At 45.2% G+C, this 27,863-nt stretch overlaps 1 protein-coding gene across 3 annotated transcripts in view; it reads left to right on the top strand.

The window, feature by feature from the left end:
- The window catches only part of AK5 (adenylate kinase 5), a 390,301-nt gene that overhangs the window by 331,751 nt on the left and 30,687 nt on the right, over nucleotides 1-27,863 (top strand). For all 3 annotated transcript variants that reach the window (XM_068239188.1, XM_068239186.1, XM_068239189.1), the window contains exon 11: nucleotides 21,280-21,443. In XM_068239188.1, the coding sequence (XP_068095289.1) occupies nucleotides 21,280-21,443 (164 nt within the window). The remainder of the gene's footprint in view (nucleotides 1-21,279; nucleotides 21,444-27,863) is intronic.

Below are 27,863 nucleotides of genomic sequence, written 5' to 3'. Positions count from 1 at the left end.
CTTGGGCGGTTTAAAGACAACTAAAATCACCATAAAAACAAGTTCAACTCATATTGTGGTTCCATGCATACTGGACCCTTTTGCATAAAATCACAGCAACAATACTGCACTAATTTCCAATTAAAGTGCTCATTGCTTAAATATGACTAATCATAGTACAGAGAGTGGACGTTCTCCTTCTATTTATGCAAAAAGGTTCAATATGCATGCATCTGCAAGGTGAGTTGAACTTGTTTTTATAGTGATTTTAGATGTCTTTAAACAAACTGTAGTCTCCCCCCCCCCAATCCCACCACCTGTGTTTGAAACCAAGCCTGACTCCAGTACATCTGTTTTTGTTTTTTTCAAAGTTTTCAAAGCAGTACATCTGTTTTTACTTGTTCCCATTCTGAGCACTGGGCACCTGCAGGTTGCAGGAGTGTGGGAAATGGCTTGACAGCGCTAAAGAATTTACTAGTACATAAAGCAGGACTGCTTTTTCTGGAGCTGTCATCTCTACACAGTCATTGCAGGGAGCATTATTGTTTTATTCAATACTAGCTGTTGGCCCGGCGTTGCCTGGGTATGTATTTGGCTGTTGTTGGCTCCGCCCACTTTTTCTAACCCTAACACACAATTACTCAATGGCCTAGTTTGTGAGCTTTGTGGTCTTTGGCATCAATAATTTGCATTGAAATGAAACAAAGCTGATTGGCTGTGGCTCCACCCCTTTCCTGAATTTGAACCATAATCACCCAATGACCAACTGTATCAGGTTTGAGGTTTGCGCCATTAACAGTGCAAGAATGGCAGCAATTAAGTATTCCCCTTGAAAATCAATAGGTGAATTTTGATTGGCTTTTCTAGGCTCCACCCACTTTTCTGAATCTTAAACCCAGTCACCCAGTGACCAACTGTGCAAAGTTTGAGAACCCTGCCATTATCAGTGTAAGAATGGCTGCTGTTTACATTTTCCCAGGGAAATTGGTATTTGTCTCTGCCCACTTTTTGGTTATCGGGATAAAACGTATCCTATATGTTATTCCAGGTAATGGCCAAATTTCATTCAAATCCGTTCAGCCATTGTTGCGTGATTGAGAAACAAACATCCAAACTTTCGCATTTATAATATTAGTGAGATTCAGGCATTGGGATAACTGATTGGCTAGATTTCATGTTTGATATTGTAGTAAAGATCCCCATTCATGTTCTGTGCACTTGCAGTTCATGAAAGAATGAACTGCACATGCGCAGAACACTTACGTGACAGGCATGTGGGCAAGATGGGCACAAAGATGGGCCGTGCATGTGCAGTGGCCCACGACTTCCACCAAAGTTGCCACTTTAAAGAGAATCTGTATTGTTAAAATCGCACAAAAGTAAACATACCAGTGCGTTAGGGGACATCTCCTATTACCCTCTGTCACAATTTCGCCGCTTCTCGCCGCATTAAAAGTGGTTAAAAACAGTTTTAAAAAGCTTGTTAATAAACAAACAAAATGGCCACCAAAACAGGAAGTAGGTTGATGTACAGTATGTCCACACATAGAAAATACATCCATACACAAGCAGGCTGTATACAGCCTTACTTCTGAATCTCAAGAGATCATTTGTGTGTTTCTTTCCCCCTGCAGCTATCTTCCACTGAAGTGTCAGGCTGTTTCTTACTGCAGAGTGCAGACAGCTCTGCCTGAATGTAATTCCTCAGTATGTGAAAGCCCAGCCAGCTCAGAGGAGGATTTATCCAGCTTGTAAAAGAAAATAGAGCAGAGAGAAGCTGCCCTAATCTAAATAACACACAGGCAGTGTGCAGAGAGGGGCCTGGAGGGGGAGATGCATCACAGAACCACAACAAAGTCTGACAAGAGAGAGATAAGTTGATTTATTACAGAGATGGTGATAGTAGAATGTGCTGCAGTAAGCCAGAACACATTAGAATAGCTTTTGGAACTTGTAGGTTGATAAAAAACAGGATGCAATTTTTGTTACGGAGTCTCTTTAACGGAGCCGGAGGGAGCCCAGACGACACCGAGGGACTTCATTGACTACGAGAGGCTGGAGGAAGCCCCAGGTAAGTTAATTTGCCATTTGTTTTATTTTGCACTCCCAAAAAGGAAGTGGACTCAGTTCCACAAAACACATCACAAAATATATAGTACAAATTAAAGAAAGGAGGGGGCAACGGTTTTTCTTCGTTTATTATGGGGAGGTTAATACTACTTCACCCTTTTTATGGTTTTTATGGTTTGAATTGACCAATTAACTCGGTCGAGCAGGATGGAAAATATCAGTTGATCCTAAAGGAATCGAGTAATGTTCACATGATTACGATCGACACAATCTATTTTTGGTTTTAGATTCCTCCACTGCAAGAAAGTCTTAGATAAGTATGATGCGGAAAAGATCATAAACAATAATTGTGTAAAAGCTGCTATAGCCCCTAGATAAGTGTTTTATTACTAGGCAGTCTATTAAGTGACATCATTTGACGTGAAAGCCGTGTGGACCTCTCCTTGCACAGCACATGCTATAAACTGGCTTGTTCTGCGCATAGTGGTTTGGGGATTATGCCAGAGTTGCTTGATGCAAGGAAGAAAGCCAGAGGCTGTAATTTTTCCTTATCATCCTCCGACTCGGATAACGGAAGTATAATTTGAGGTCTCGGGTTGTCTGGAGAAAAAGATTGCCAAGAAATGTGTTATCTTTCTGCAAGCTGTATCAGTTTGTGCAGAGTTTGTTAGGAATGAGCAAATATCGGAAAAAAAGGGCTTCTCTGGCACGAAGCCTCATCTATTCCCGCCAGCTTTAGCTCTGCCAATCTGTCATCCTGAAGGATCAGTTTCTTTTAGATTTTGGATCAAACACTTCTGTAGAGTTTGATCCAATTCTGTATTCTTAAATTCTGCAGAGGGCAGAAAAGGCGTTCTTTTGGTGTTCTTTTGACAGAAGGGGGTAGGTTGGAGTTAGCCTGGGAGAGAGAAACTTGTCCCACCCAGGAGTATATCGGCACCGATGGAGACAGTAGTAGGATGGGGTGACTATTAGCTGTCTCATTTGCCTGAAACATTTTACCGAATGCTGATTGTTGGTTAGCTAGTTGGTTAGCTGGAGAGAAATACTGAATACCTCACTTGGTTTTACCGAATGCTCTAATCTTTGTGAATTGACATTTATTGAATTGCTAGGCTACCTAAGCCCGTTTCAAAATGGGCTCTAGGTAGTGATTTAACCGCGCCCACCCGCGCGCCCGCCGCACTCCCACCGCACCAGCCATGTGTGCGCACCCGCCGCACGCACACGGTCACCCTGCTCCCTGGCCTCACCTCCCGTCCCAACGGCTTTCTGTACTGCGCACATGCGCAGTACAAAAAAGCTTTGGACGGACAGACAACAGGGAAAGTGGATGACGCAGGGACAGTTAGGTTTTATTGTATAGGATTTACCTCACTGGTCGGTAAGGGCCTTTGTAAATTACAGCCTTAGTAAATTGACACTTGATTAGATGTTCTTAGTGGCAAGAAAGATACCAAATGCGTTATTTTACCGACCTAATATTTTTTACTCAACAGGTCTTTGTGAATTGAGCCCATAGTGCTAACTACACTGGAAGGAAATCTGACCATTTATCTTGGTGATGGGGGGGGGGGGGGGGGGGGGTGGGGGGGGGGGGGGGGGGGGGGGGGGGGGGGGGGGGGGGAGGGGGAGAGGACACAAGGCTACCTATACTAGGGGGAGAATATTGCTAAATATTCTGGGGGAGGGGGGATCTCGTTAGTTAGGAAGCAGAAGGGGGTTTGTTCCTTACACACTGCCATGTACTGATTCCTGTGTCAACAATCTCTGAATGGAACAAGTCAGATGAAAATCCTCCAAGATTTCTGTGTGTGATATCTTTTGTGAGGGTGATATCTATTCTAAAGTGCCCAGTCAAACCTAGACTATTGTTCTTCTCCTTGCGCCCCTCTCTACGTCCTGCCCTGCACTCTTGTCCCTTTGCTCCCCCCACCCCCTCCTTGGCCTCAAACTGTAGCCCGAGGGATCAAGTCCCAATCACTATACAGTCTTTGTGTACACAGCCTGAACAGGAGTGGGTGAAAAAGCAACAATCAATGGAGGAGTTTGGGGGGAGGCGGTAACACAAATTCATGAAGACTGGGAACCTTCCCAGACAGAAGCTTTTTTTGTGCTCTGCTAAGGGTGCATAAAAGGGACCACAAAAATAAGCATGTGTTTGGGAGCAGAGGGAAGCATTTCTTTTTCAAAAGAAGTTTTGCCTGGAATTCAACTTCAACAGGACAGGTTTTGCATGGAGAGTCTCAGAGCAAGCTGAGCGCTTTTATGCCGAGGATCTGAGCAGAGCCTAATAAATAAATCAAATAAGGAATAACTGAACACAAGTGCCAGTGTTCTGTGATGCCGGCATTAATTGAAAGGGCTTTCCACTGGCTGCATCTGATAATTGGATTTTTTTTCTATGGAAATATCAATATTTGCAGTTATGTGTTTTCCTGATAAATGGAAGACAGCAGCTACTTTGGTTTATTAGACCTGTCCTGCAGAAAGTTAAAGAATAAGTGAATTTATCGCGTATATGGACTGAGCACATCCCAAACGGTCTCCTGATCAGTAACAAAGTCATAGCGCTATGCTTGCCTCTCTTGTACCAGTGATCTGTAGCGTATAAAACTGAGTTCAAAACACATACAAGGAAAAAGGGGGAGGTAGCTTACCTCAATAACCATTCATCAATTAATTCAATAAATTCATATATATAAATAGAATGAATTTTAATGAGCACAGGCAATGCATTTTGTGGGTGTCTGCCCACTTCCTCAGGTCAAGTAAAGTACCGAAGGGTTTGAGAAGCCAGGCGCAGAGCGCCTCTGGATGCATGTTGTCTGTTATCACATCTGTACACCAAGCCAAAGAGGAAGAGAGGGGTTTACAGTCAATAGTCATCAGACCAGGGGCGGGCCGAGACAGAGGCGAGAGAGGCTCCAGCCTCAAGGCGCAGTGTAGGAGGGGGCGCACAACTCGCTCACCTATCATTCCCCTACTGTGTTTGAAGCAGAGAGAAATAAGAAAAGGGAATACATGGAAGTGACTGCAAGCCAGATAAGTAGAGATGAAGGTGATGGGGGCCCCGGGGCACCTCAGTCTAATAGCAATCAGTGTGTGACGGCTGCGGTGGGAGGGATGGAGGGGCGCACTTTGGTGTCTCAGCCTTGGGTGCAGGAGGACCTTGTCTCGGCTCGGCATCAGACTAAAGCTGGCCACACGTCACTCAATATATGGCCAGATCGACCATCAGATAGATCCCTCTCTGATCAAATCTAATCAGAGAAGGATCTATTGCCTGGCCACACTCTGCCCAGCGATTTCCAATACAGTAGATTTCGGCATAAAATACTTGGAATCGTCCCTGTGCCACCGTCTGCTGGGTCTCCAAGTGTAAAGTGTTCCCCGTGCTCTGCGTCTTAAATCCTCACATCTCCACCGGCATGACTCCTTGCCGCCTTCAGTGTCCGCAATCACCGCGAGCACCTGTACCATGAGCCACTGGTGCATTTCTTGACGTGACATGCGCCAGTGACACATGGTGCAGGCGCTAGCTGTGAGGGTAGACTCCGGAGGAGGCCAAGACTTGTGCCGGCGCAGAGGTGAGACTTTAAAACATACGACAGACGGAGAACTTTACACTCGGGGGTAGGGGGGGGGGGGGGGGGTTGGGATGCACCAGCCGGGGGTCAATCATTTCCGTCACCACTACACACCTGATCAAGCCTTTGCGGCCGAAACCTTTCTGGCATTCCTGATTAATCCATTTGACCAAATTCACACGGAATCAATGGATAGATCGGAAGGGCTGCAATATAGAGTAATGTATGAGCGCCTTTAGACTGAGCTCCCATTTATGTAATTTTTCGGTGTTTTTTAGTAATGAAAATTCGCATTAAAGCATATGCTAAGGATAGTGATTGGGCTAGTTGTAATGCGACTTCGTTCACAATGTGAAAAAAGCAGAATCGGGCAGTCTGCTGCATTTTTTGCCTAACATGCACATTTGCATCCGAAACATGTAGCTTCACATGTGAAATGCAAAAATCCACATGCCTCTGAGCGTCATCTTTTCGTACACCTTGGTCCCATAAGCCCAATTTCCACTAGCTGCAATTCCCTAACATTTCAAAGCACAACGGAAATGCTTTGGAATCGCAGCTAGTGGAAATAGGGCCTTAAAGGAAACCAGAGACAAAGTAAATTAAAAAATGTATTATATATGGGCTTCCTCCAGCCCTACCCGCACGGATCGCTCCCACGCCACCGTCCTCAGTCCTCTCCCTCTTCTGTACCCGGTCCTGTAAGTTTGGCCAGCCGCGGCCAGTTTGAGCAGAGAATAGTACTGCGCAGACACAGTACTATTCTCCGCCGCAGATAGACGGAGGGAGCGCACTGCACGTGCTCAGACTGGCCGCGACTGGCTGAACTTAGGGGACCCAGTACAGAAGATGGAGAAGACAGAGGAGGGCGGCGTGGGAGCGATTTGTGCGTATAAATCTTTTAATTTACTTTGTCTCTGGTACACTTTAAAGTGAGTGTAAAGCCAACAAAAACAAAAGTTAGTTACCTATGGACAGGGAAGGCTCTGGATCCTATACAGGTAGTCCCCAACCTACGTACGCCCGACTTACAAACGACCCACGGATACGAACGGCATGGATTCTCTGTTTCCATGGGAACAAGTCAAAAAATGTTTGTTTTTTTTTTCAAATTGGACTTGTAGTTTTTGAGAAAATCGATTTTAAAAAAATCAAAGAAAAAATGGCTTTTAAACTTCTATAAACAAGTACGAAGGGCAGAGGTGACACAGAGGGGGACACTGGAGGCACAGAGGAGGTACAGGGGACAGAGATGGCACACTGTTCCGACTTAAGAACAGATTCAGGTTAAGAACGAACCTACAGTCCCTATCTCGTTTGTAAACTGGGGACTACCTGTATAGCCTTCCCTGTCCTCTCTTGTACCCCTCATTCCAGTGCCATCACCCCGTCTAATTTGCCGCTTCCGAAAGCACTCGTGTCCCCAAGTGTTTCCAAAGACGGACGGCTCCGTACTGTGCATGGGCGTGTAAGCGTGCTCACACACGTGCAGTACGGAGCCGCCCGTCTTCTGAAGCACTCAGGGACACGAGTGCTCTCGAAGCTTCCGAGGGCTCATGGACGTGTATTAGACCAATTGGTGGAGTGCACACAACGGAGGTGACAATGCTGGAACCAGGGGAGCAACAGAAGACAGGGAAGGCTCTACAGCAGGGGTCTCAAACTCAATTTACCTGGGGGGCCGCAGGAGGCAAAGTCAGGATGAGGCTGGGCCGCATAAGGAATTTCACAATCGCGGCGCATCGCAGCCTCTACCCGCCCCCTTCACTCTTCCTTCACAGAGAGAGGCAGTGATGCACCGCGATTGACGTCAGGAGGGGCAGAGCTGAAGCTGAAAGCTCTGCCCCTTCCAGGAAATGTCGGCGGATTGCCCCCCCGGGCGATTTGGGGGCTCTGCAGCCCTTGTTTAGCGGCGGGAATGCGGCGGATTACTTGGGAGCACTGAAGCGAACTATAAGGAAGCTTTTGCCGGCGAGGGCCACAAAATATTGTATCGAGTGCCGCAAATGGCCCACGGGCCGCGAGTTTGAGACCCCTGATCTACAGGGTCCAGACTTTTTTTTCCCTGCCTTTACACTCATTTTAATCACTCCTTGAACAGTTTGACTTTTGGCAGAAGTCAAATTTTCAGACAGAACGAGGAAGGTTTGCAAGGATTTTCACTCCAATCACCCTCTAGGTCTCACCTCTTACTGTCCATTCACTCCTCTTATGGGGAGTGGAAGAGGAAAGAATGGGAGGGTGATAGGAAGGAACATCCCTGCAAGCCTGCCTCTTCCTGTCTTTAGCTAAAAGTCCAATTGTCAAGCAGTGATTACAGACACGAGACAGGGCGAGAGGAGAGGAATGAACAATGCACAGAGATATGTGGATACAGCATGAGCATACCTCTGTACTTACCTTAGGTAGCTTTACCTTGGATATTGTTTAATCCTTTAGCAGCCAATTTATTTAAAGGCTTGCAAGTGCCCCAGACTAATTTATTTTAGCACATATTGTTTTATTTCTTGTTACATTTCCTTTGCTACTAATTAGTACTGCTGTAATGTGGATTTGTGGCCACTTGTCACTAGAGGGCAGTGTGAGACAATAACAGAGGACTTCTGCTTACAGTTTTATATATCCTCTGCTAGCAGAGAGACATTAAGGCATTCCAAGAATTTACAACACAAGAAGTTCTGCCAGCTGAGGTCATAAGCAGTGCACTTATCTAAAATTAGATAATTCCTTTGAAGTTAACCTCATCCGCATCATATTTCATCTCCAACCTAAGAAAGGAGGAAAATCCTGTAAAAAGGGGACACAGACAACAATAAAAGCCTGAACGAGGCTTTAACCTTTTGCCATGCTAACCTAAATGAAAATAAAACATGAACTGACAGCAAGCAGCGATTCTGCAAAGTGATGCCAATTACCACACGTGAGGTTTACTAGTTAACTACATCTTCCCTTGCAATGATCTCAGTAAACCCTGCTGGATTGTGGGGGATCTGTGGCGTGTATAGAAAGTGCGGAGAAGCGGAGGTCTGTGTTGTGCATCTGTAATTACACGCCTGTACCACACTAAATGACTCACTTAATTCCAGAGCAAGAATAAGGTGGAGACGGATATTAAACGCGGCACTAAACAATCGCGCTTCTATGACTGCCAAGTCAGTAATTACACCTCAGTTACACTGCGAGACATGCCTGACCCCCAGCCACTGTATGTTATGTTCCGTTTTGACAGCCTAACTACAGGTATACAGACCAGTATTCTATTATGCCGCTACAGTGGCTGGGAGGCCTGTCACGTCTGTGTACAGCCATCACAATTAAGAGCTGCCGTAGATTAGTGACTGCAATGTTGGGCCAACAGTGGGAAGCAAGTTCGCTGGCAGATTGACGGCTTTGCTGATGTGTTTCACCTTTGCTTGTATGCACACGCTGGATAACATGATGAAAGTTTGAAATTCCCTTCTCTTCCACAGTAACCGGCTCAGCTTAATAAAGGGATCCAAGCAGCTTTTTTTTCTGCAGTTTGTCCTGGTTTTTAATAGCTGTAGGGGCCCATTCACACTAGAGCGTTTTGCCGCGATTTCGGCAAAACGCTCAAACGCTAGAGCTTTTTAAAAGCACTACTGTAATGAAACCCTATGGACCCGTTTTTACTTGTGCGATTTGCGCTAATCACCCTCTCTTTCTACAGTCTGTTTCGCAAAGGTGTTAATGGGGCCCATTTATGTAAGAGGCAATCAGCTGATTGTCAAATATATAAAAAAGATTATGTTCATAATGTGAACTAGAGGTGATAGGGATATGGGGCTGCCATATTTATTTCCTTTTAAACAATACCAGTCTGTTGTTTGGAAACCCTGTTGATCTTCTGGCATAAGAAGTGTCTGTGGGCCAGATTTATCAAAGCATTACAGACAGTTTTTTTTCTTCTTAAAGAGTAACTGTCAGGCTGCAAAAGCTAATTTAAACCTCTATTCTCCTGTGTTAAACAGTTTAGAAGGAAGCCAAAAAGTCAATACTGAAGTTAAAAATCTCTCTTACTTTTGATGTGTGCTGAACAGCAAGGCTGTTATTCCTAAGCTCTTAAGTAGGACGACAGGCCGCATAACATACTGCAAAGCATTCTGGGGCTGCTTCTCCCCACCTTGGGTCATCCCCTTCATTTCCCAATCATGCCCTAAGGCTGCTAGTGAGAAGTTACAGGCTCAAGTTACAGCAGCTTGTAACGCAGCCCAGCTCACAGCACTGAAAAATCACGGCATATGTTCCCTTAGAGTATACTGCATGAGTCCGCTATTGTTCCTAGCCACGTGGCTAATTAATATTCACTGCACAGTAGTGTTGTCCATTAGGATCTTTTTTGTAAGTGGAATCATCAGGAAGCAGGGAGGACATGACGACACAATTGGCTTCATAGGAGACAGACAAACATGGAACCTGCCATGAGCTGTCAGGAGCATCAATCTCTGCAAATACTATATAAAAATTCTGTGAAATCCAAACGTGGACAGTGAAATGCATATGTAATGTAAGTACAGCCAATATTTAGCTACTGATATGTGTTTTTTTTTCTCTGAGACCTTATACCTAACAGCTCCTCTTTAAACTGTTCTAACCAGCACAGGAACTGTTCTGCATGATAATAAGAAACTTCTCAAATCCTACGTAACGGCGGCAGTTTAGGGTGGATTTCTAGAGCTGCACTACAGTAAAGAAAAGTGTAAATGCACTCCTAAACGGCTGAAGATTAAGAAGTACTGGAGGAGTAGAAAAAAAGAGGGGAGTGGGAAGACACCGGGAGCCCAAACTGGTGTATTATCTCAGGCGTATTGGGTCAGCACAAAATTGAGTAGTAAATTATACTCACAAAGCTGGGTTGCATAAAAGGCAACCACTTCCAATAGCTTGTGGGGAAGTGCTGTCCCCACTCGGCCTTGTAACTCGGGTGGTCGCAACTCCTTGGAAAAAACCACCTGCCAAGGTGGTATCCCCTCAGGGGAGAATCAGCATTCAATGGAGATAGGAGGTGCCCAGGTGGGTACTTGTGATTAGCTTTAACTGGTCAGCATAAATACCTATGACTATAAGTGTACATATAGGTAAGAAAAGATCCTACCTTAATAACTGGTCAGAAGTCGTTCATAAATTCAAGGACAATTACTTTATTTGGGCAGTTATTAAGGTAGGATCTTTTCTTACCTATATGTACACTTAAGGTAGCCATACACTGGTCGATTTGCCACCAGATTCGACCAACAGACAGATCCCTATCTGATCGAATCTGATCAGAGAGGGATCGTATGGCTACCTTTACTGCAAACAGATTGTGAACCGATTTCAGCCTGAAACCGTTCACAATCTGTGGTGGTGGTGGTGGTGCTGCCGCCGCTTCCCCCCCATCCCGCATACATTACCTGCTCCGCCGGCACGACTCCCGGGTCTCCGCTCTTCTTCTCCGCTCTGGTCTGCTCTGGTCTCCGGCATGCTTCCCTTCTTCCTGTCTGGGGGAAGTTTAAACAGTAGAGCGCCCTCTACTGTTTAAACTTCCTGCCGGGACAGGAAGAAGGGAAGCATGCCGGAGACCAGAGCGGAGATGGAGAAGAAGAGCGGAAACATGGGAGTCGCGCCGGCGGAGCAGGTAATGTATGCGGCTCTATTGCGTCGGTCGTCGGGCACTCGAACGCCGCTAGCGATGCGCTCTTTACCCGCGGGCGATCGACGGTTATTTTCCGCACGCCGCGATCGACGGGATCGGACGGAATGGATCGAAATTCGGCGTGTAGCGTGAACGATTGGCAGCAGATTCGATCCCAGTGATCAAATCTGCTGTCGAAACGGCGGCAAATTGGGCCAGTGTATGGCCAGCTTTATAGTCATAGGTATTTATGCTGACCAATTAAAGCTAATCACAAGTACCCACCTGGGTGCCTCCTATCTCCATTGAAGATTAAGAAGTGCTTATTAGCTGATCTACAGATAGTGCAACAGTGCAGGCTAGGTGGGATTTGTGAAGGGCTCCTCCCCCCTCACTCAGAGCATGCTGACAGCAGATGTGTTGGTTACCTCAGCAACAGCAACTCCCCTCACACACTGCACTGCCTGACAGACCTTCCTAACTCCTCCTATTCCTAACAGTTTAAGAAGGAATCTGCACTATCTAGTGATTTCGTAGGATGTCTGAGACAGTTCTGCATGGATTTCTAAAAACCTACTTATATTTTGTCTCAGACACTCTTGATAAATGTCCCCCTGAGTCACAACCCTGAATCAAGCATGTGGCTAATCTGGTCAGATTGGAGCACCTGATTTGTATGCTTGTTCATGGTCTGTGGCTAGCAGTTTTAGAGGCAGAGATCAGTGGGACAGCCAGAACACTTGCATTGTTTAAAAGGAAATAAATATGACAGCCTCCGCAACACACTCACCTTGGGTTAGCTTTCAATAGAAACTGAAGTGAAAGGGATGCAGAGAATACCACTTTCTAATATGCCAGGTTGCAGGCTTGTTGCAGGTCTGTAACTCAAACACAACTAAAGCCAAAAGCAAATGAACAGCCGACATTCCTTGTCCAATAGGAATGCTGCTGTTAGCTATCTGTTACCAGCTGACATCTGGCGCCCAATCAAAAAGCGCTAAAGTCTTAACCAATGCGAGTGCTGGCTGGTTGGACTTGTGACACCGCCCAGCCAATCAGAGTCACGCATGCTTCCCAGTGCGGAAGCGACACTGACAGCAGCGGAATACCGCGGAATTCAATTTACTTTACAGGTAATAATCTTTGATATATATTAGCCCATATTTGCCCACTCTCCCAATCCCCTGATGACGGCATACCGCCGAAACCTGGTTGGGAAGGAGAGACGGGCTATATTCTCTATTACCAGCTAAAAGTTTTATTGATAAGGTGCACTTGACAGGCTGTCAGTGCATATACCTTATATGCGGATTCATGCAAGGAGGGTCCAGTTTGCATGGACCCTCAAATGTAAGTTGTATTCAAATAATATGTGATGTGTTTTGAATAAAAAGTGTGGAACCCCCTGTTGCAAGGAAAACTAAACCTGTGTTGTGGTTTTTACCCTCGATGGTGGCCACATCTATTTTATTGAGCACTGAGTGACTGCAGGCAGCAACCGGAGTGGTGTCATATATTAAAGAGAACCCGAGGTGGGGTTCTGACAATGCTCGCTGCACACAGGCTGGGTCTGCCTATACAGCGCAGCCTCTGTTGCTATCCCAATCCCCCCTAAGCCCCTCCTGCGCTCTGCTATCCCCCATAAATCACAGCCGCGCTGTCGACACACAGCGTGTCGCAGCGGACTATATTTACCTCTATAGTGTCAGTCTGCTGCTCCCTCCACCTCCTGCATAGCACCAGTCCCCGCCCGCGTCCCTTCTCTCCCCGCTGATTAGAGGGAAGGGATGTGGGCGGGGACCGGAGATATGCAGGAGGCGGAGGGAGCAGCAGACTGACAGTACAGATGTAAACACAGCCCGCACAGTGCAGCTTTGATTTATGGGGGATAGCAGAACGCAGGGGGAACTTAGGGGGGATTTGGATAGCAACAGATGCTGGGATGTATAGGCAGACCCAGCCTCTGTGTGTAGATAGCATTGTCAGAACCCCACCTCGGGTTCTCTTTAAGCAGCGCTGAGGATTACAAATGAATTTAATTTTGTTGTGTTAATACTCCAGCTTCTTACTAACTACTGAATCTGAGAGAGCCTAAGTGCTTTGAGTCCTATGGGAGAAAAGCGCTATAGAAATGTTATTTTTATATGGAAAGTCACTGAAGCCTTCCCACTTCTGCTGTAGGATTAGATTCTTGGAAAGTTGTGGAAAAGCTGACTTTGCAAAGGTGTTAGACAAAGTTTTGCTTCCCAGCTGTTTTCTCTCCTTGTACCTGCTTATGTTCATCTCTCTTTTTGTGCTGAGTGTGTTCACATCCATTATTAATCAGAGGCTCTCCTTTTCTCAAAATAGTTGTCTGCTGCTGTTCTTAATTGTGGTCTGCCATGAAATTTTCATGAACAGACCAACACTTGAACAGAGAAGTAGTTTAGCAGTGTGTGGCTGTATGGATAATGGCCTGGGGGGAGTTCACCATTAGCGCTGCTCCTAGCATACACTGCAAGAGAACCACAAGCTTGTCAACAGAACGCCAACTACGCTGAAATGTCTATCCCATAAAACCAGCATCCAAGCACTGCTTCGTAACATAAACTATGGAAACACAACTAAGTTAAGGAAACGTCCTTTTAATTAGAGCTGTGCCTCTTGTGTACTTGCTGTCAAATGTAATCTCTTAAAGGACAACCAAGGTGACATGTGGCATGATGAGATAGACATGTGTTTGTACAGTGCCTAGCACACAAATAACTTGGCTGTGTTCCTTTTCTTGCCTGAAAACGTTAAAGAGGAACTGTAAACAGAAAAAAAAACAAAAAAAAAACGGACTCCTAGAGAGTGATGAGACGAACCATTTTTACTCCTGGCAGAGTAACGGTTTTTTTCCTTTCTTCCAGCAGCTGTAACTGTTATACTAGGCTGTAACCACTTTTTTTTTTAACTGACTGATGTCATCTGAAGGCGCCCAATGTATGTGTGGAGAGAAGTTCAGAACTAGCTGAAGGAGGCTAAGGGCCGGTTTCCACTACAAAGTGATGCGAATGTGGCTATCTAGCCGCATCGCATCACTTTCGCCGCCGGCCGCATCACTTCCGCATCTCTCGATGCGGAAGTGTATTGGAGGAGATGGGACATGGCTGCAAGCGGATGCGGCCGTGCGAGAATCTGCAGCATGCTGCAGATTCTCGGATTGCTCCGCATAACATGCACGCAGTGGAAACTCTTCCATTGCTGTGCATGTGTTTCAGGACACCTGCGGTGCGATGCGCTTGTGTAGCCGCATCGCACCGCACCTAGTGGAAACAGGCCCATAAATTTGTTTGTCTGTATATACAAACAAAATTGAATGGTTGTTGTAAAGCATGTTTAGTAAGTAAAAGGATAAATGTATGGAAAAAGGGTGATTTATTGTAATGGGCTGGGCCCTTTTCCACTGGCTGTGATTTTGACTGATTGCGAGAGCACCACGATTTACATATAAATCGCGGTGCTCATATCCCACTAGTGCTCCCATTTTTCCCAGAATGCAGTTATCGACTTGCGTGATTCTCATTGCAATCGTGCTCCAATCCCAACAGTGCAAATGAAGCAAGTGGATAAAGCAGCATGTGCGATCACAAATGCAGCGCAGTTGCGATCGCGCTTGTAATGGAAAAGGGCCCATAGAGGAGAAAGGAAAATGAAAGCAGATCAGGTCTGTTTCTATACAGCTAGTATCAAGTTTTAGCATAGCGTCAAAGTGCTCATACACTTACGATTTTCTCATTCAATTCCTTGCAGATTCCTACTGGGAATAGATTCCCATAAATGTCAGATTGATTTTTGATCAATGCCTTGGCACCGATTATCACTACCTTATATTGGTGACTATTAGGCGCTTTCTGGAGCAGTTTCCTGAATTACCTGATCCACTAGTTGTCCCCTACCCTCCTGGCAGTATTTTCTGGTGATCTAGTGGTTTCCCTTCAAAGTCTTCCCTGGCAGTCTTGTGGTCCCCTCTCCTTTACCAAAGTATTACCTTTAAGGGAACCTTAACCGGCAGGGAAAAATAAATTCACTTACCTGGGGGCTTTCCCAAGCCTACTGCAGCCGTCCTGTGCCCGCGCCGGTCCTTCGGTGCCCTCCGGTCTCCCTCCGCCGCTAAGTTTCGTTTTCGGCCGACCGCCAGTCGTCCTCCGGCAAAGCGTCCTCTTCTTCAGTATTCCTCGTCGTAAAGAGCCGTAAAGCGCGTCCGCATGACGCGTTTGGCGTCATGCGGACGCGCTTTACGGCTCTTTACGACGGGGAATGCGGAAGAAGAGGACGCTTTGCCGGAGGACGACTGGCGGTCGGCCGAAAACGAAACTTAGCGGCGGAGGGAGACCGGAGGGCACCGAAGGACCGGCGCGGGTACAGGACGGCTGCAGGAGGCTTGGGAAAGCCCCCAGGTAAGTGAATTTATTTTTCCCCGCCGGTTAAGGTTCCCTTTAAATCCTGGTTTTCTCACAGTATTCCTCCAGTCATCCTGTGCCTACGTTGTCAGTCCGCGATCCTCTCGTCAGCTGTATCAGCCTCCAATAAGCTGTATAAATGGCCCCAGGCCAGGCGCCACATTGCTTTCCTGTGCAAGGCAGCGTTCTGCACACGCGCAGTACAGAACACATGCGCAGTACTGAAAAATCATTACTATCAGAATGCATGCAGCCCAGGGCCAAGCATGCGTAGTACCTCGCGACCGGCCACAACTAACCAACTTTGAGAAGGGTCACTGATGCTGACTGGAGGGTCGTGGAAGTACAGCGCAGGCACAGGATAATTTCAGGGTGCTGCAAGAAGCCCCATAAAAAATAAACTGCATTTTGTTTTCGACTTAGGCTACTTACACACCAGGATGTTGCGTTTAGGGGGCGTTATAGGGCACATAACGTGCCCCTAACGCAATGCCTGGTGCTCTCTGATGTGGGCGTCAGAGTGAGCCGCGTTGTGCAGCTCACTCTGGCGTCCGTGATGCGTACTCACGTGGTCCCGCCCGGACGCATGCAGCATCACGTGGTCCCGCCTGGCCAATCGCCGCACAGAGCGGCCGCTCCAGGAAGTAAACACTGCACGTCACACCGTGCAGTGAATATTAATTAGCCATGTGCCTGGCCGGACGATTCCCGCTCGTCCCCGTGGGCGCTCCTTATCTTTCGCTCGTTTTCTTCCCATTGTCCGCCCACGGGCATCGAGAACACAACCGGCGGGGTATCGGACCTGCCGGAAATTATCAATCGAGCCATCAGTGGCTCGATTGATAAGAACAATCAATCCGTGTATGCCCAGCATAACAGTGTACTGACCAGGAAGCCGTTATGGGGTAGTGGCCATTTTTAAAATGGAGGATGGAGAATTCCATTGATCACAGTGGACAAAACAGGACACAGGAGAGGAGAAAGAGATTGAGGAGTAGACTGCACAGGAGGTAAGTATGACCGTGTATGGTTATTTTGACTTTTTATTTTCATTTCAGGTTCTCATTCCAGGTGTACCAGAGACGAGTAACTATAAAAGATTTATACATACATGGGGCTTCCTCCAGCCCCCCACCCCACATCGTCTTCCTCTGCCTTCTTGTTTTTTCATTAACAGTCCTGCTAGCTCAGTGAATAGGGGCGCACTGCGCATGCGAACAAGAAGGCAGAGGAAGACGGCGTGGAAGTGATCAGTGCAGAGGGGGTGGAGGAAGCCCCAGGTATGTATAAATCTTTTATACGGTAATTACTGGATTTACAGTGTACCTGAGACAATAGTCATGTCAGGCTTTATGCCTACCTGGGGCTTCCTCCAGCCCATTTGAGGTCGCTCGTTCCCTCACCTTCTCCCCTGGGCCACTCCTGGACAGCCCAGTATTCTAGCTGAGTTGTGCTTCACTGCGCATGTGTGGCCTGGCCGTGCTCCCCCATGGCAGGCAGAGATTGCTCCCGGGTACGGGAGTGCGACGAGGGAGCAGGTGCTGCTGATGAAGTGGGGGACAGGAGTGGCCAGGTGAGATGGCGAGGGATGAAGTGGCCTCAACAAGGCTGGAGAAAGCCCCAGATAAGTATAAAACAGGCTTCCTTAAAGTTTCCCGTTAACCCCCGGTAGTATGGTAGCCTCCATACCTTTTAGCTGTATTCCCTGGTATTCTAGGGGACCCTCCCCCCCTGCATGTGTGGTCGCTGTATATTATATATATATATACACACCCACTGACTAACACAACCACTACACCTAGGAGGATTATCTGACCACTGGAGCTCCCCCCTCTCTACATGATCATCATGTACCTGCAAGCCCCCCTCCCCCCCTGAAGGCTGCAGCATCTCTCTCCCTCCTCCTAGCAAAACGCAGGCTATACTCCTTGTATACCTTGTCCAGTGTTGTGTTGCTCCACTCTGCAGCACAGTACACAGTTCAGTACACTGAGCGGCTGTGATTACAGCTGAAGGGAGCAGAGTGAAGAGACGCACAACACTGGGCAAGGTATACACAGTGTATATATTACACTCTGCAAGCAGGGGGAACGAGATGATGCAGCCTTCAGGGTGAAGCTGGAAGAGGAGGAGACGGATTGCCCACAGAAATTCCTGCTCACCACCCGAGCACGAAGAGATCTATGAGAAGTGAGAGCCACACACGGCCAGCCCCTGCTATCTCTGTACACTTCTCCCTCTGCAGAGGTGTCCTGCAGAGATGACGTGAGCTTTTTTTTTTTCTTTTCACAACTGTTACTTCCCAGATGGCTGTTCGTCCTAGGCTCAATTAAAATTCAGCCGCGGACTAACTTTATTAGGTGGGCGGGGCTTAAGCCTTAACACTGTATTTAATGTGTTTTTTTGGCTTCTTCTTCCTGGAAAGACTTGGTTTTCCCCCATAAAGTGGATGTCAGCTTCACGCTGGCGATGAGTTCAATATGTGGTTACAGTTCCTCTTTAACCATCAGGTATGCAAGTGACAGTTTCTGTCTGGGTCGGAACCAGGTCAGACTATAGCATAACTCTCATTGATAAGTAATTAAAGTCATAAAACACTTTCCTGTCATTAAATGGCTTCTTAGAGCAGGAAAGAGATACAAAGGGTCAATAATTAATAGATTTGAGCTCTGGCATACTTCAATGAAGGTGTCATTGAGCAGATACAATGAAACAGTAAAAACTAGATTAAAATATAAAACTGTGGGATATCTTAAAAAGTCATTTTTAGGAGAAGGAGGATAGATCCAATAGTTTTTCTCATCAGTTTATTTTCCCCTCGGATGTCCTTTAACCATTTCTGCCCGCAGGGATTTTTCACCTTATGCATCAGCGCAATTTTCACCTCCCATTAATTCGCTAATAACGTCATCACTACTTATCACAATTTATTGATCTATATCTTGTTTTTTCCGCCACCAATTAGGCTTTGTTTGGGAGGTACATTTTGTTAAGAATTTTTTTTTTAATAAATGCATTTTAACAGGATTAATAAGAAAAAGATTGAAAAAATTCATTAATTCTCAGTTTTCGGCCAGTATAGCTTTAAAATAATTCACGCTACCATAATTTAAAACCTATGTATTTTATTTGCCCGTTTGTCTTGGTTATTATACCATTTAAATTTTGTCCCTATAACAATGTATGGCGCCAATATTTTATTTGGAAATAAAGGTGCATTGTTTCCGTTTTGCGTCCATCACTATTTACAAGCTTATACTTTAAAAAATGTTCGTAGTATACCCCCTTCAAATGCATGTTTAAAAAGTTCAGACCCTTAGGTAACTATTTATGTCTTTTTTTTTTTTTAATTGTAATTTTTTTGGGGTAATATTTTTGTGTGTGACATAAACAGTTAATTTTTAATGTTGTTATATGTGTAAATTGTAATGTAAAAAATATGTAGATGTAGTTTTACTATTTGGCCACAAGATGGCCACCTTCATTTTTGTTTTCCCTCCTTGTACTTCTCGCTAAGCGGAAGTACAAGGGTGATGCGGAAATTTTTCCGGGCAGAAGAACTGAAGCCTCTTGTAAGAGCACTTCGGTTTTTCTGCGGGGGACATGGATCGGTGATCGGGAACCATGTTCCCGTTCACTGATCCCAGGGCTACCGGGGGACAGCACGGGGGCGCGCACGGGAGCGTACCGAAGCGCGGCCCAGCAGCAGAGCAGCCGCCCGGATGTGAAGCTCGGCTGCTCTGCTGCGGTGCCGCGCTTCGGCGGAAATGGTTAAAGGACCTCTCCAGTGAAAAAAAGTAAGCAGTTAAAATCTGACAGAAGCGAAATGTTATGGACTAGTTCATCTCTTCACAAGGGATTCACATGGTTTTGTTTCTTTTTCAAAAGCATTTCCTAAACAGCAGTTGCTAAGTCAAACTGCCACAATAGTAGGATACCAGCTAGCCTCCCTACTCACTTGCACAGTATTTTGGCATTTGGACTGAGCAGCTGCCATGTAGTAAATGCTTTTGAAAAGAAAGAAAACCCTGAGAATCCCCCCATGAGGAGATGAACTAGTCTCAAACCTGTTGGTTCTGTCAGATTCTAACTGCATACTTTTTTTTTCGCTGCAGTGGTCCTTTAAAGAGTAACTGTCAGGCTGCAGAAGCTAATTTAAACCTCTATTCTCCTGTGTTAAACAGTTTAGAAGGAAGCCAAAAAGGCATTAGTGAAGATAAAAATCTCTCTTACCTTTGATGTGTGCTTATCAGCAAAGCTGTTAGACCCAAGCAGGACGCAAGCCACATACTATACTGCAAAGCATTCTGGGGCCCTCCCCTCGGCTGCTAATGAGACGTTACAGCAGCTTGTAATCAGTCCAGCGCGTAGCACTGATAAATCTCCGGGCAGAGTACACTGCAGGAGTCAGCTATTGTTCCTAGCCACATGGCTAATTAATATTCACTGCACACTGTTTTATTCAGTACGAGCTTTTCTGTGATCAGGAAGCAGGCTGGACATGACGACACAATTGGCTTCATAGAAGACAGAAAAACATGGAACCTGCCATGAGCTGTCAGGAGCATCAATCTCTGCATATACTATATAAAAATTCTGTGAAGTACAAACGTGGACAGTGAAATGCATATGTAATGTAAGTACAGCCAATCTTTAGCTACTGATATATGTGTTTATTTTATCTGAGACCTTATACCTAACAGCTCCTCTTTAAGCAGCAAAAAAAGACACTTTGCTGTTTGAAAAACTTTACTTGCTGATTTCCTTTTGAGGGGGAAAAAAATGCTGATTCCAGATGTGAGACTCAAACTGCAGAAGCTAAAGGATAAACATGACATGCAAATAGCAAAAGATGGCAGTGACCATATACCCCTCTCGCTACAAATTAGTGAGAGGAACACTATCGGTTAACATGTTTTTTTTTTTTTTTTTCAGTTGAGATAGGAATTATTTGGGAAGTGCTGTTAAGTACGGGTGTATACATTTGACTGCTTATCCCTTTGTTTACTGTTATGAAATTCCTTTCACGCTTCAGTGATGCCAAAATCTGACTGGACTGCTCATTCATTAAGAGATGGGGGATCCCCTCACACTGCATCTGTTAACCTTGTGTGTGTGTGAAAGCTCTCATTGGCAGCTGCCTGTGTCTCTGACTGAGCTGTTTGCAGAAAGCAGAGGAAATGTATCTTATGTGCAACATAAATATTTGTAATAGTATGTGAAACCGGACACCAGAAGCATGTCATATACCTCTACTTCAATATTATAAGTAGGAAAATGATTACACAGCTACTTAGACATTATTTGTACACTGTCATTTTAGAACACTTGGTTTGATAGTGTTCCTTTAATAAAGAAAGCTGAATTGCAAAGAGCAAAATAACATAGCCCAGAACAACCAGTCACACTTACCTGTCGTTTCTCTGACTTGCCCAATCCCACAGGGGAAATCTGTGTGCAGCTGCACATTATTGTTCTTTATGCAGCTGTACTACTGGATAATCCTGAGCATTCTGTAAATGGTCTGTATAATTTCAGTGCTGGTAAATGTTGTATCTTTAACATAGCATGTTTGATGTGACAGGTGGCCCGGGATCTGGAAAGGGGACCCAGTGTGAGAAATTATCTCAGAAATACGGCCTGGCCTACTTGTCTATAGGTGATCTGCTGCAGAGTGATCTGGCCACACGTTCAGAGAGAAGCAAACTCATAAAGGACATCATGGAACATGGGGACCCAGTGCCAATGGTGAGTGCAAGCTAGTTGACTTTAACTCTGGGCTAAAAGGCTTTTTTAGTGAACTATTGACAAAGAGCCAGCTAATCTAGCACTTAACTACTTCCTGCCCCATGACATAAAAATAAGTCACTGCACCCTGCTCCCTACAAAATCCTAGATAATACTGTTTATTTATCTCTGAGCATATAAAAAAACCCAAAGAGTTGAAAAGGCGACGGCAAACCCCTCTCCACCCCCCAGGAATTCAGTGGCAGGGCTAATGAGTAAACAAGTGTAAAATCAACATTCCAGGAGAAGACAGATGAAACAATTGAGTAATGTATACAATCTGTTACTAATACATTGTGAAAACAAATTAACTGTTTAAATAGACAGAAGAGGTAGACAAATACAATTTGTGGGTTTAATGTATAATTACATTACAGCTTTAAAGGAAACAGTTCCTTTAAAGCTGTAATGTATGAAAATGCATACATTGTGTATTTTTTCACTTTTTTCCCCCTCATTTTCCTTTTAAAATATATATATTATATAATATATATAAAATATATATGTATAAAATAAGGTAATTACTAAAAATAAATATCAGCCACACAATGCCTAATTTGTCCTGAAAAACAAAAAACTATTTATAGATCATTTAGTTGTGATAATTATTGATAAAGTTATTGCCAAAGTAATCAGAGCTGAGCTGAACTGTGAAAACGTGCAGGGTAGGGAAGTGGTTAAAGTGGATCCGAGATGAACTTTTACTCATTGCATAATTGTGTTCCTTTCCTATAGTTTATAGGACATTCCTCAAGCCAAATACTTTTTTGTTTTTGTTTTAATACTCTAATATCCTATAAACTAAATAAGCCCCACCCACAGTTTTCAGAGAGCCTTGGCAGTAGCAAGGGCTCATTGGAGCTCAGTCTGGGCAGGAGGAGGGGGAGGTATTACTGGCCAGAGATTTCAGAGGCAGAGAGGAGGAGGTGGATTAGGTTTTTTTCAGTCTGAGTGCTGATGGTGCAGATAAGCCTGCCTCTGTGTAATGTTTACTGTCATTGTATCACAGGAAGAAATAATCATATTCTATTAAAGCAGTATGTAGACAGATTTGCTGTTTAAACCATCTAAACTGTACATAAGATATATAGACAAGTTACTTGTTATAGTTAGTTTTTCATCTCGGATCCGCTTTAAGCCTGGTACAGCCATTCTTGATTTGCCAATCACTGGCTAATTTTACCACCTCCGTGTAGCGTGAGAGCTTACCCACGCAATCTGCTCATAGTATTTTATCATTATTATTGCTTTATATAGTGCCAGCATGGATTACAGCTGATGCAGTGAACAAATTAACTGCATATTTATACACTGGGATGGGAGATATGTACACACATTACATAGCATTGTGAGAAAAAAGGGGAAGAGAGCCCTGGCCAAAAGGCCAGACACCAGGGAACTATATAAGGGAGAAAGGTGGACACTATACACCAGGAAACTATACAAGGGAGGGAGGGGTGCCACTAGACACCAAGGAACTGTATAGAGGAGGGAAGGGGCCACTAGACACCAGTGAACTGTATAGAGGAGGGAAGGGGCCACTAGACACCAGTGAACTGTAAAGAGGAGGGAGAGGGCCAGTAGACACCAGGAAACTGTAAAGAGGAGGAAGGGGGGCCACTAGACACCAGGAAACTGTAAAGAGGAGGAAGGGGGGCCACTAGACACCAGGGAATTGTATAAGGGAGGGAGGGAGCTATTAGACACCAGGAAACTGTAAAAGGGAGGAAGATGGCCACTAAACACCAGGGAACTGTATAGGCCAGAAAGGGGGCCAATAGACACCAGGGAACTGTATAAGGCAGGGATGGGGCCACTAGACACCAGAAAACTGTATGAGGGAGGGCGGTGGCCACTAGTCGCCAGGGAACTGTATAAGGGAGGGAGGGGTGCCACTAGTCGCCAGGGAACTGTATAGGGGAGGGATGACACCAAGGAACCGTACACCAGGGAACTGTACGTTTGAGGGAGATGGACCACTAGACACCAGGGATCTGTATAAGGGAGGGAGGACCACTAGACACCAGGGAACTGTATAAGGGAGGGAGAGGGCCATTAAACACCAGGGAACTGTATAAGGGAGGTAGGTGGTCACTTGACATTGAGGTTGGCCCGCCCCTTGGTCCCAGGTTTCAGTTTTGGACCACTGTGTATTTGAGTTTGACACCCCTTGTTTAGAGGGTCTTTAACTCCCCCTCTGCTTGCCTGACTGTTCCCAGCATGCCCTGTGCTGTGCTCCAGCAGATACAATACATATATTACACATTTTTCCCCCTGAAAGATAAATGTATTTGTTTATTATGGTGCCATCTTGGATATAAATAATTTTAAGTGACCTTACATTTTTTCCCCCTTGTAATTCACATCTATTACCAGCCCCATTCGTCACTTTCCCTGCGCTGAAAGTGTTGCAGATGGGTGACATTACAGTGAATAAAATGAGCGGCGACATGCTATAGAACAATCCTGCCTGCTAGTGGGAGATGAATGCAGCAGCTGGGTTATTTATGGCACCGCGCACACGTTCCTGCAGACCAAAAGACATAAAGAACCATCATTATCCCGGCCCAGCCTTATTGCCGGACTGCGGAAGACATGAATTGCGTCGGTGGAATCAATGTGCCGTGATAGGTTACACAGATAACACATTCTTCCTGTGATACAGCTCTTGTCGCGTAGTGGTTAGTGCTATTACCTTCCAGCACTGGGTCCCCGGTTCGAATCCCAGCCAGGGCACTGTATGCACAGAGTTTGTATGTTCTCCCCATGTCTGTGTGGGTTTCCTCCGGACACTCCGGTTTCCTCCCACATCCCCAAAACATACACATAAGTTAATTGGTTTCCCCCTAAATTGTCCGTAGACTACGATACATACACTACACCAGGTGTTCCCAACCTTCTTGATGTCCTGACAAATCACGCTCAGATCTCCATGACATATCACATATGTATAATAGAAAAATACTAATATTACTAAGTGGATGGATGGAAGGAGTGCATTATCCTAAATACACTTAAAAATTAAGCCCCGCTCTGTCTCCCACCTCGTTGCCTCCCTCTCTGCTCATAGAGCATTTGTGGATATCATTCAGCATAGCCCTGCTCTAACAACAGACAGAGAGAAAGATGAGGATAACAGAGCGGGACACAGGGGGCGTGGCGACACATAAATGTGTTGCAGCACATGGGTTGGGAAACGCTGCACTACACAATATATACAGGTCCTTCTCAAAAAATTAGCATATTGTGATAAAGTTCATTATTTTCTGTAATGTACTGATAAACATTAGACTTTCATATATTTTAGATTCATTACACACAACTGAAGTAGTTCAAGCCTTTTATTGTTTTAATATTGATGATTTTGGCATACAGCTCATGAAAACCCAAATTTCCTATCTCAAAAAATTAGCATATTTCATCCGACCAAAAGTGTTTTTAAAACAAAAAAAGACAACCTTCTGGATGTTTCTACTCCTGCTTCCGCAGGTCCCCCAAGGTCTGGAATCGGTCCATCTCTACAATCTTCCTCAGAGTCCGGTCACCTCTTCTCGTTGTACAGCGTTTTCTGCCACACTTTTTCCTTCCCACAGACTTCCCACTGAGGTGCCTTGATACAGCCCTCTGGGAACAGCCTATTCGTTCAGAAATTTCTTTTTGTGTCTTACCCTCTTGCTTGAGGGTGTCAATGATGGCCTTCTGGACAGCAGTCAGGTCGGCAGTCTGATGCTACGTACACACATGCGACAACGATCGTTCGTTGTAAACGACGAACAAACTTTTAATTGATGGAAGAACGACCTGAGTAAAGTTAGTTTTTAAATGTGTGTAACGATCTGATCGTTAGAACGAATGTTACATCACGTAAAGCAACTATTGCGCTTGCGCATAAAAATGAGAAGTTTCATGGAGAAATATCGAAATGCGCATGTCAAGCCTAGTACGAACGACCGTTTCCAACGATGTACTACTTTTGCAAACGATCGTCGTTGGAAAAAATCCGCCAAGCTAGATCGTTTGGTTTTAACGATCTAGCTCGTCCGTCGTTAGACTTAATGATCGTTGGTTGCTTTTTTTTAAACGATCGTCGTTTGGAACGATCGGGGAACGATCGTTTCAAACGACTATAGTCGCATGTGTGTACGCACCTTTACCCATGATTGCGGTTTTGAGTAATGATCCAGGCTGGGAGTTTTTAAAAGCCTCAGGAATCTTTTGCAGGTGTTTAGAATTAATTAGTTGATTCAGATGATTAGGTTAATAGCTCGTTTAGAGAACCTTTTCATGATATGCTAATTTTTTGAGATAGGAATTTGGGGTTTTCATGAGCTGTATGCCAAAATCATCAATATTAAAACAATAAAAGGCTTGAACTACTTCAGTTGTGTGTAATGAATCTAAAATATATGAAAGTCTAATGTATATTAGTACATTACAGAAAATAATGAACTTTATCACAATATGCTAATTTTTTTGAGAAGGACCTGTACACTACATAGACATGTGACTATGGTGGGGATTAGATTGTGAGCTCCTCAGAGGGACAGTTAGGTAACAAGACAATATACTCTGTACAGCACTGCGGAAGATGTCGGTGCTTTATAAATACTAAATAATAATAATAATAAAGCTCTCATAACAGAGGATGGCATACAACACGTTTCATGCAAGTGTGTAGATCTTCATGTTAGGAATAAAGATGGTCAAAGAAATGCTAATAATACTAAGTTGATGCAAATTTTATGCAGTTTTGAAATGGAGCAATTGATTGGTACTTTTTCCAGGCTTCATAAAATTGTCATAAACTCAGAACGATTGACATTTCCCTGATCCTTTAGGGCCTGTTTCCACTGGCGCGGAAACCGAGCTGAATCCGCAGAGTTTCCCCGCAGGCAAGTCGTGCCGGGAAACTCTGCCATAGGAAACAATGGCGCCGCCGGCCGAATCACTTACCTTAGCGATTAGGCCGACATTGCCATCAGTTTCCGTGCGGGAGGCTGCGAATCCCGTGCATGGCTTATGGGATTCGTCAGCGTTCCCATAGACCAGGAAGTGCCGCCGCACGTCTCTTAGCCGCGCGCGGCACTAGTGGAAACAGGCCCTTAAGCCTGGTACACACATCCAATTGATTAGCCAATTTAACCACTTTGATGTAGTCTGAGACGCTTACCTACACAATCTATTCACAATATTCACAGTCTGTTGATCCTCATAACTACATGGAGATGGAAAAGTTGTCCAATTAAAATTTGGTATGTATATGCACCTTTACACACATTCTACGTATACATTACAATTCCTTTCTGGCTCTCAATCTTAAAGTAAACCAGAGATCTCTGAAAGGCAAGATTCTTTACTTACCCGGGGCTTCCTCCAGCCCCATAAGCACTTGTGAGTCCATCGCCGTCCACCCGCGGTCTGCTATTCAGCCAATATACAAAGCAAGAGAAGGATCCGCAACGATGTCTCCACGAAAAACTTTTATTCAGGACGTATCCTCAGTGCGGCCAAAACCTAACAGCTGTTCAGCCGCAATCAGCCCTGGTAACTTGATCAGTCGCGTCAGTCGCGGGAGGTCCATGCCTGCACAGAAGACCCAAATTGGACCCGGCTGAACGGCAGACCACGGGAGGACGGCGAGGGACTAACACATGCTTATGGGGCTGGAGGAAGCCCTGGGGAAGTAAAGAATCTTGCCTTTCAGAGATCTCTGGTACACTTTAAATATCTCGATATTGCTGCTTATTGAATACCAATAGAGTCATTTTTCATTCCTCCTGACTTCAGAGTGTGGCTCCTTATAATCAGAGCTGCTCAAATCCGGATCCGGGAGGCATCTGGATAGTTCTATCCTGATATCTCCCAGTTACCTGTGCGGGGGGGGGGGTCAATCTTACCTGTCTGACGTCTTCTTTAGTCCGTCCCTCGGCGCCTCCCACAGTGCAGTCCAAGTGGCGGTCACGTGATTACAAACACTTCCTACTTCCGGGTTGAAGGAGAAGTGTTTGTAATCACGTGACGCGCGTGGACCACATCATGGGAGGCACCGAGGGACGGACGAAGAAGACGTCAGACAGGTAAGATTGACCCCCCGCCCACCCCGCACAGGTAACTGGGAGATATCCGGATAGAACTATCCGGGTATCTCCCGGTTCCGGATTTGAGCAGCTCTGATTATAATATTATGCTGATTTAAGAGATTGCAGACATGCTGGAAATATTCACGCACAATATAGAGTATATAAGTCCCTTGTCTATGATCAGGCCAGGATCTTTGTCAGGAAGTTCAGGTAGTACTCCAGTACCAAGTCCAGAGATTTTAGCAGTTATAAATGTGTATTCTACGAGGGACCAAAGAGGAAACCTGAACTGAACCTTGTT

The sequence above is a fragment of the Hyperolius riggenbachi genome, chromosome 6 (assembly GCF_040937935.1).
Source record: "Hyperolius riggenbachi isolate aHypRig1 chromosome 6, aHypRig1.pri, whole genome shotgun sequence".
Lineage (NCBI taxonomy): Eukaryota > Metazoa > Chordata > Amphibia > Anura > Hyperoliidae > Hyperolius > Hyperolius riggenbachi.
This window is presented reverse-complemented; position numbering and strand designations above follow the sequence as displayed.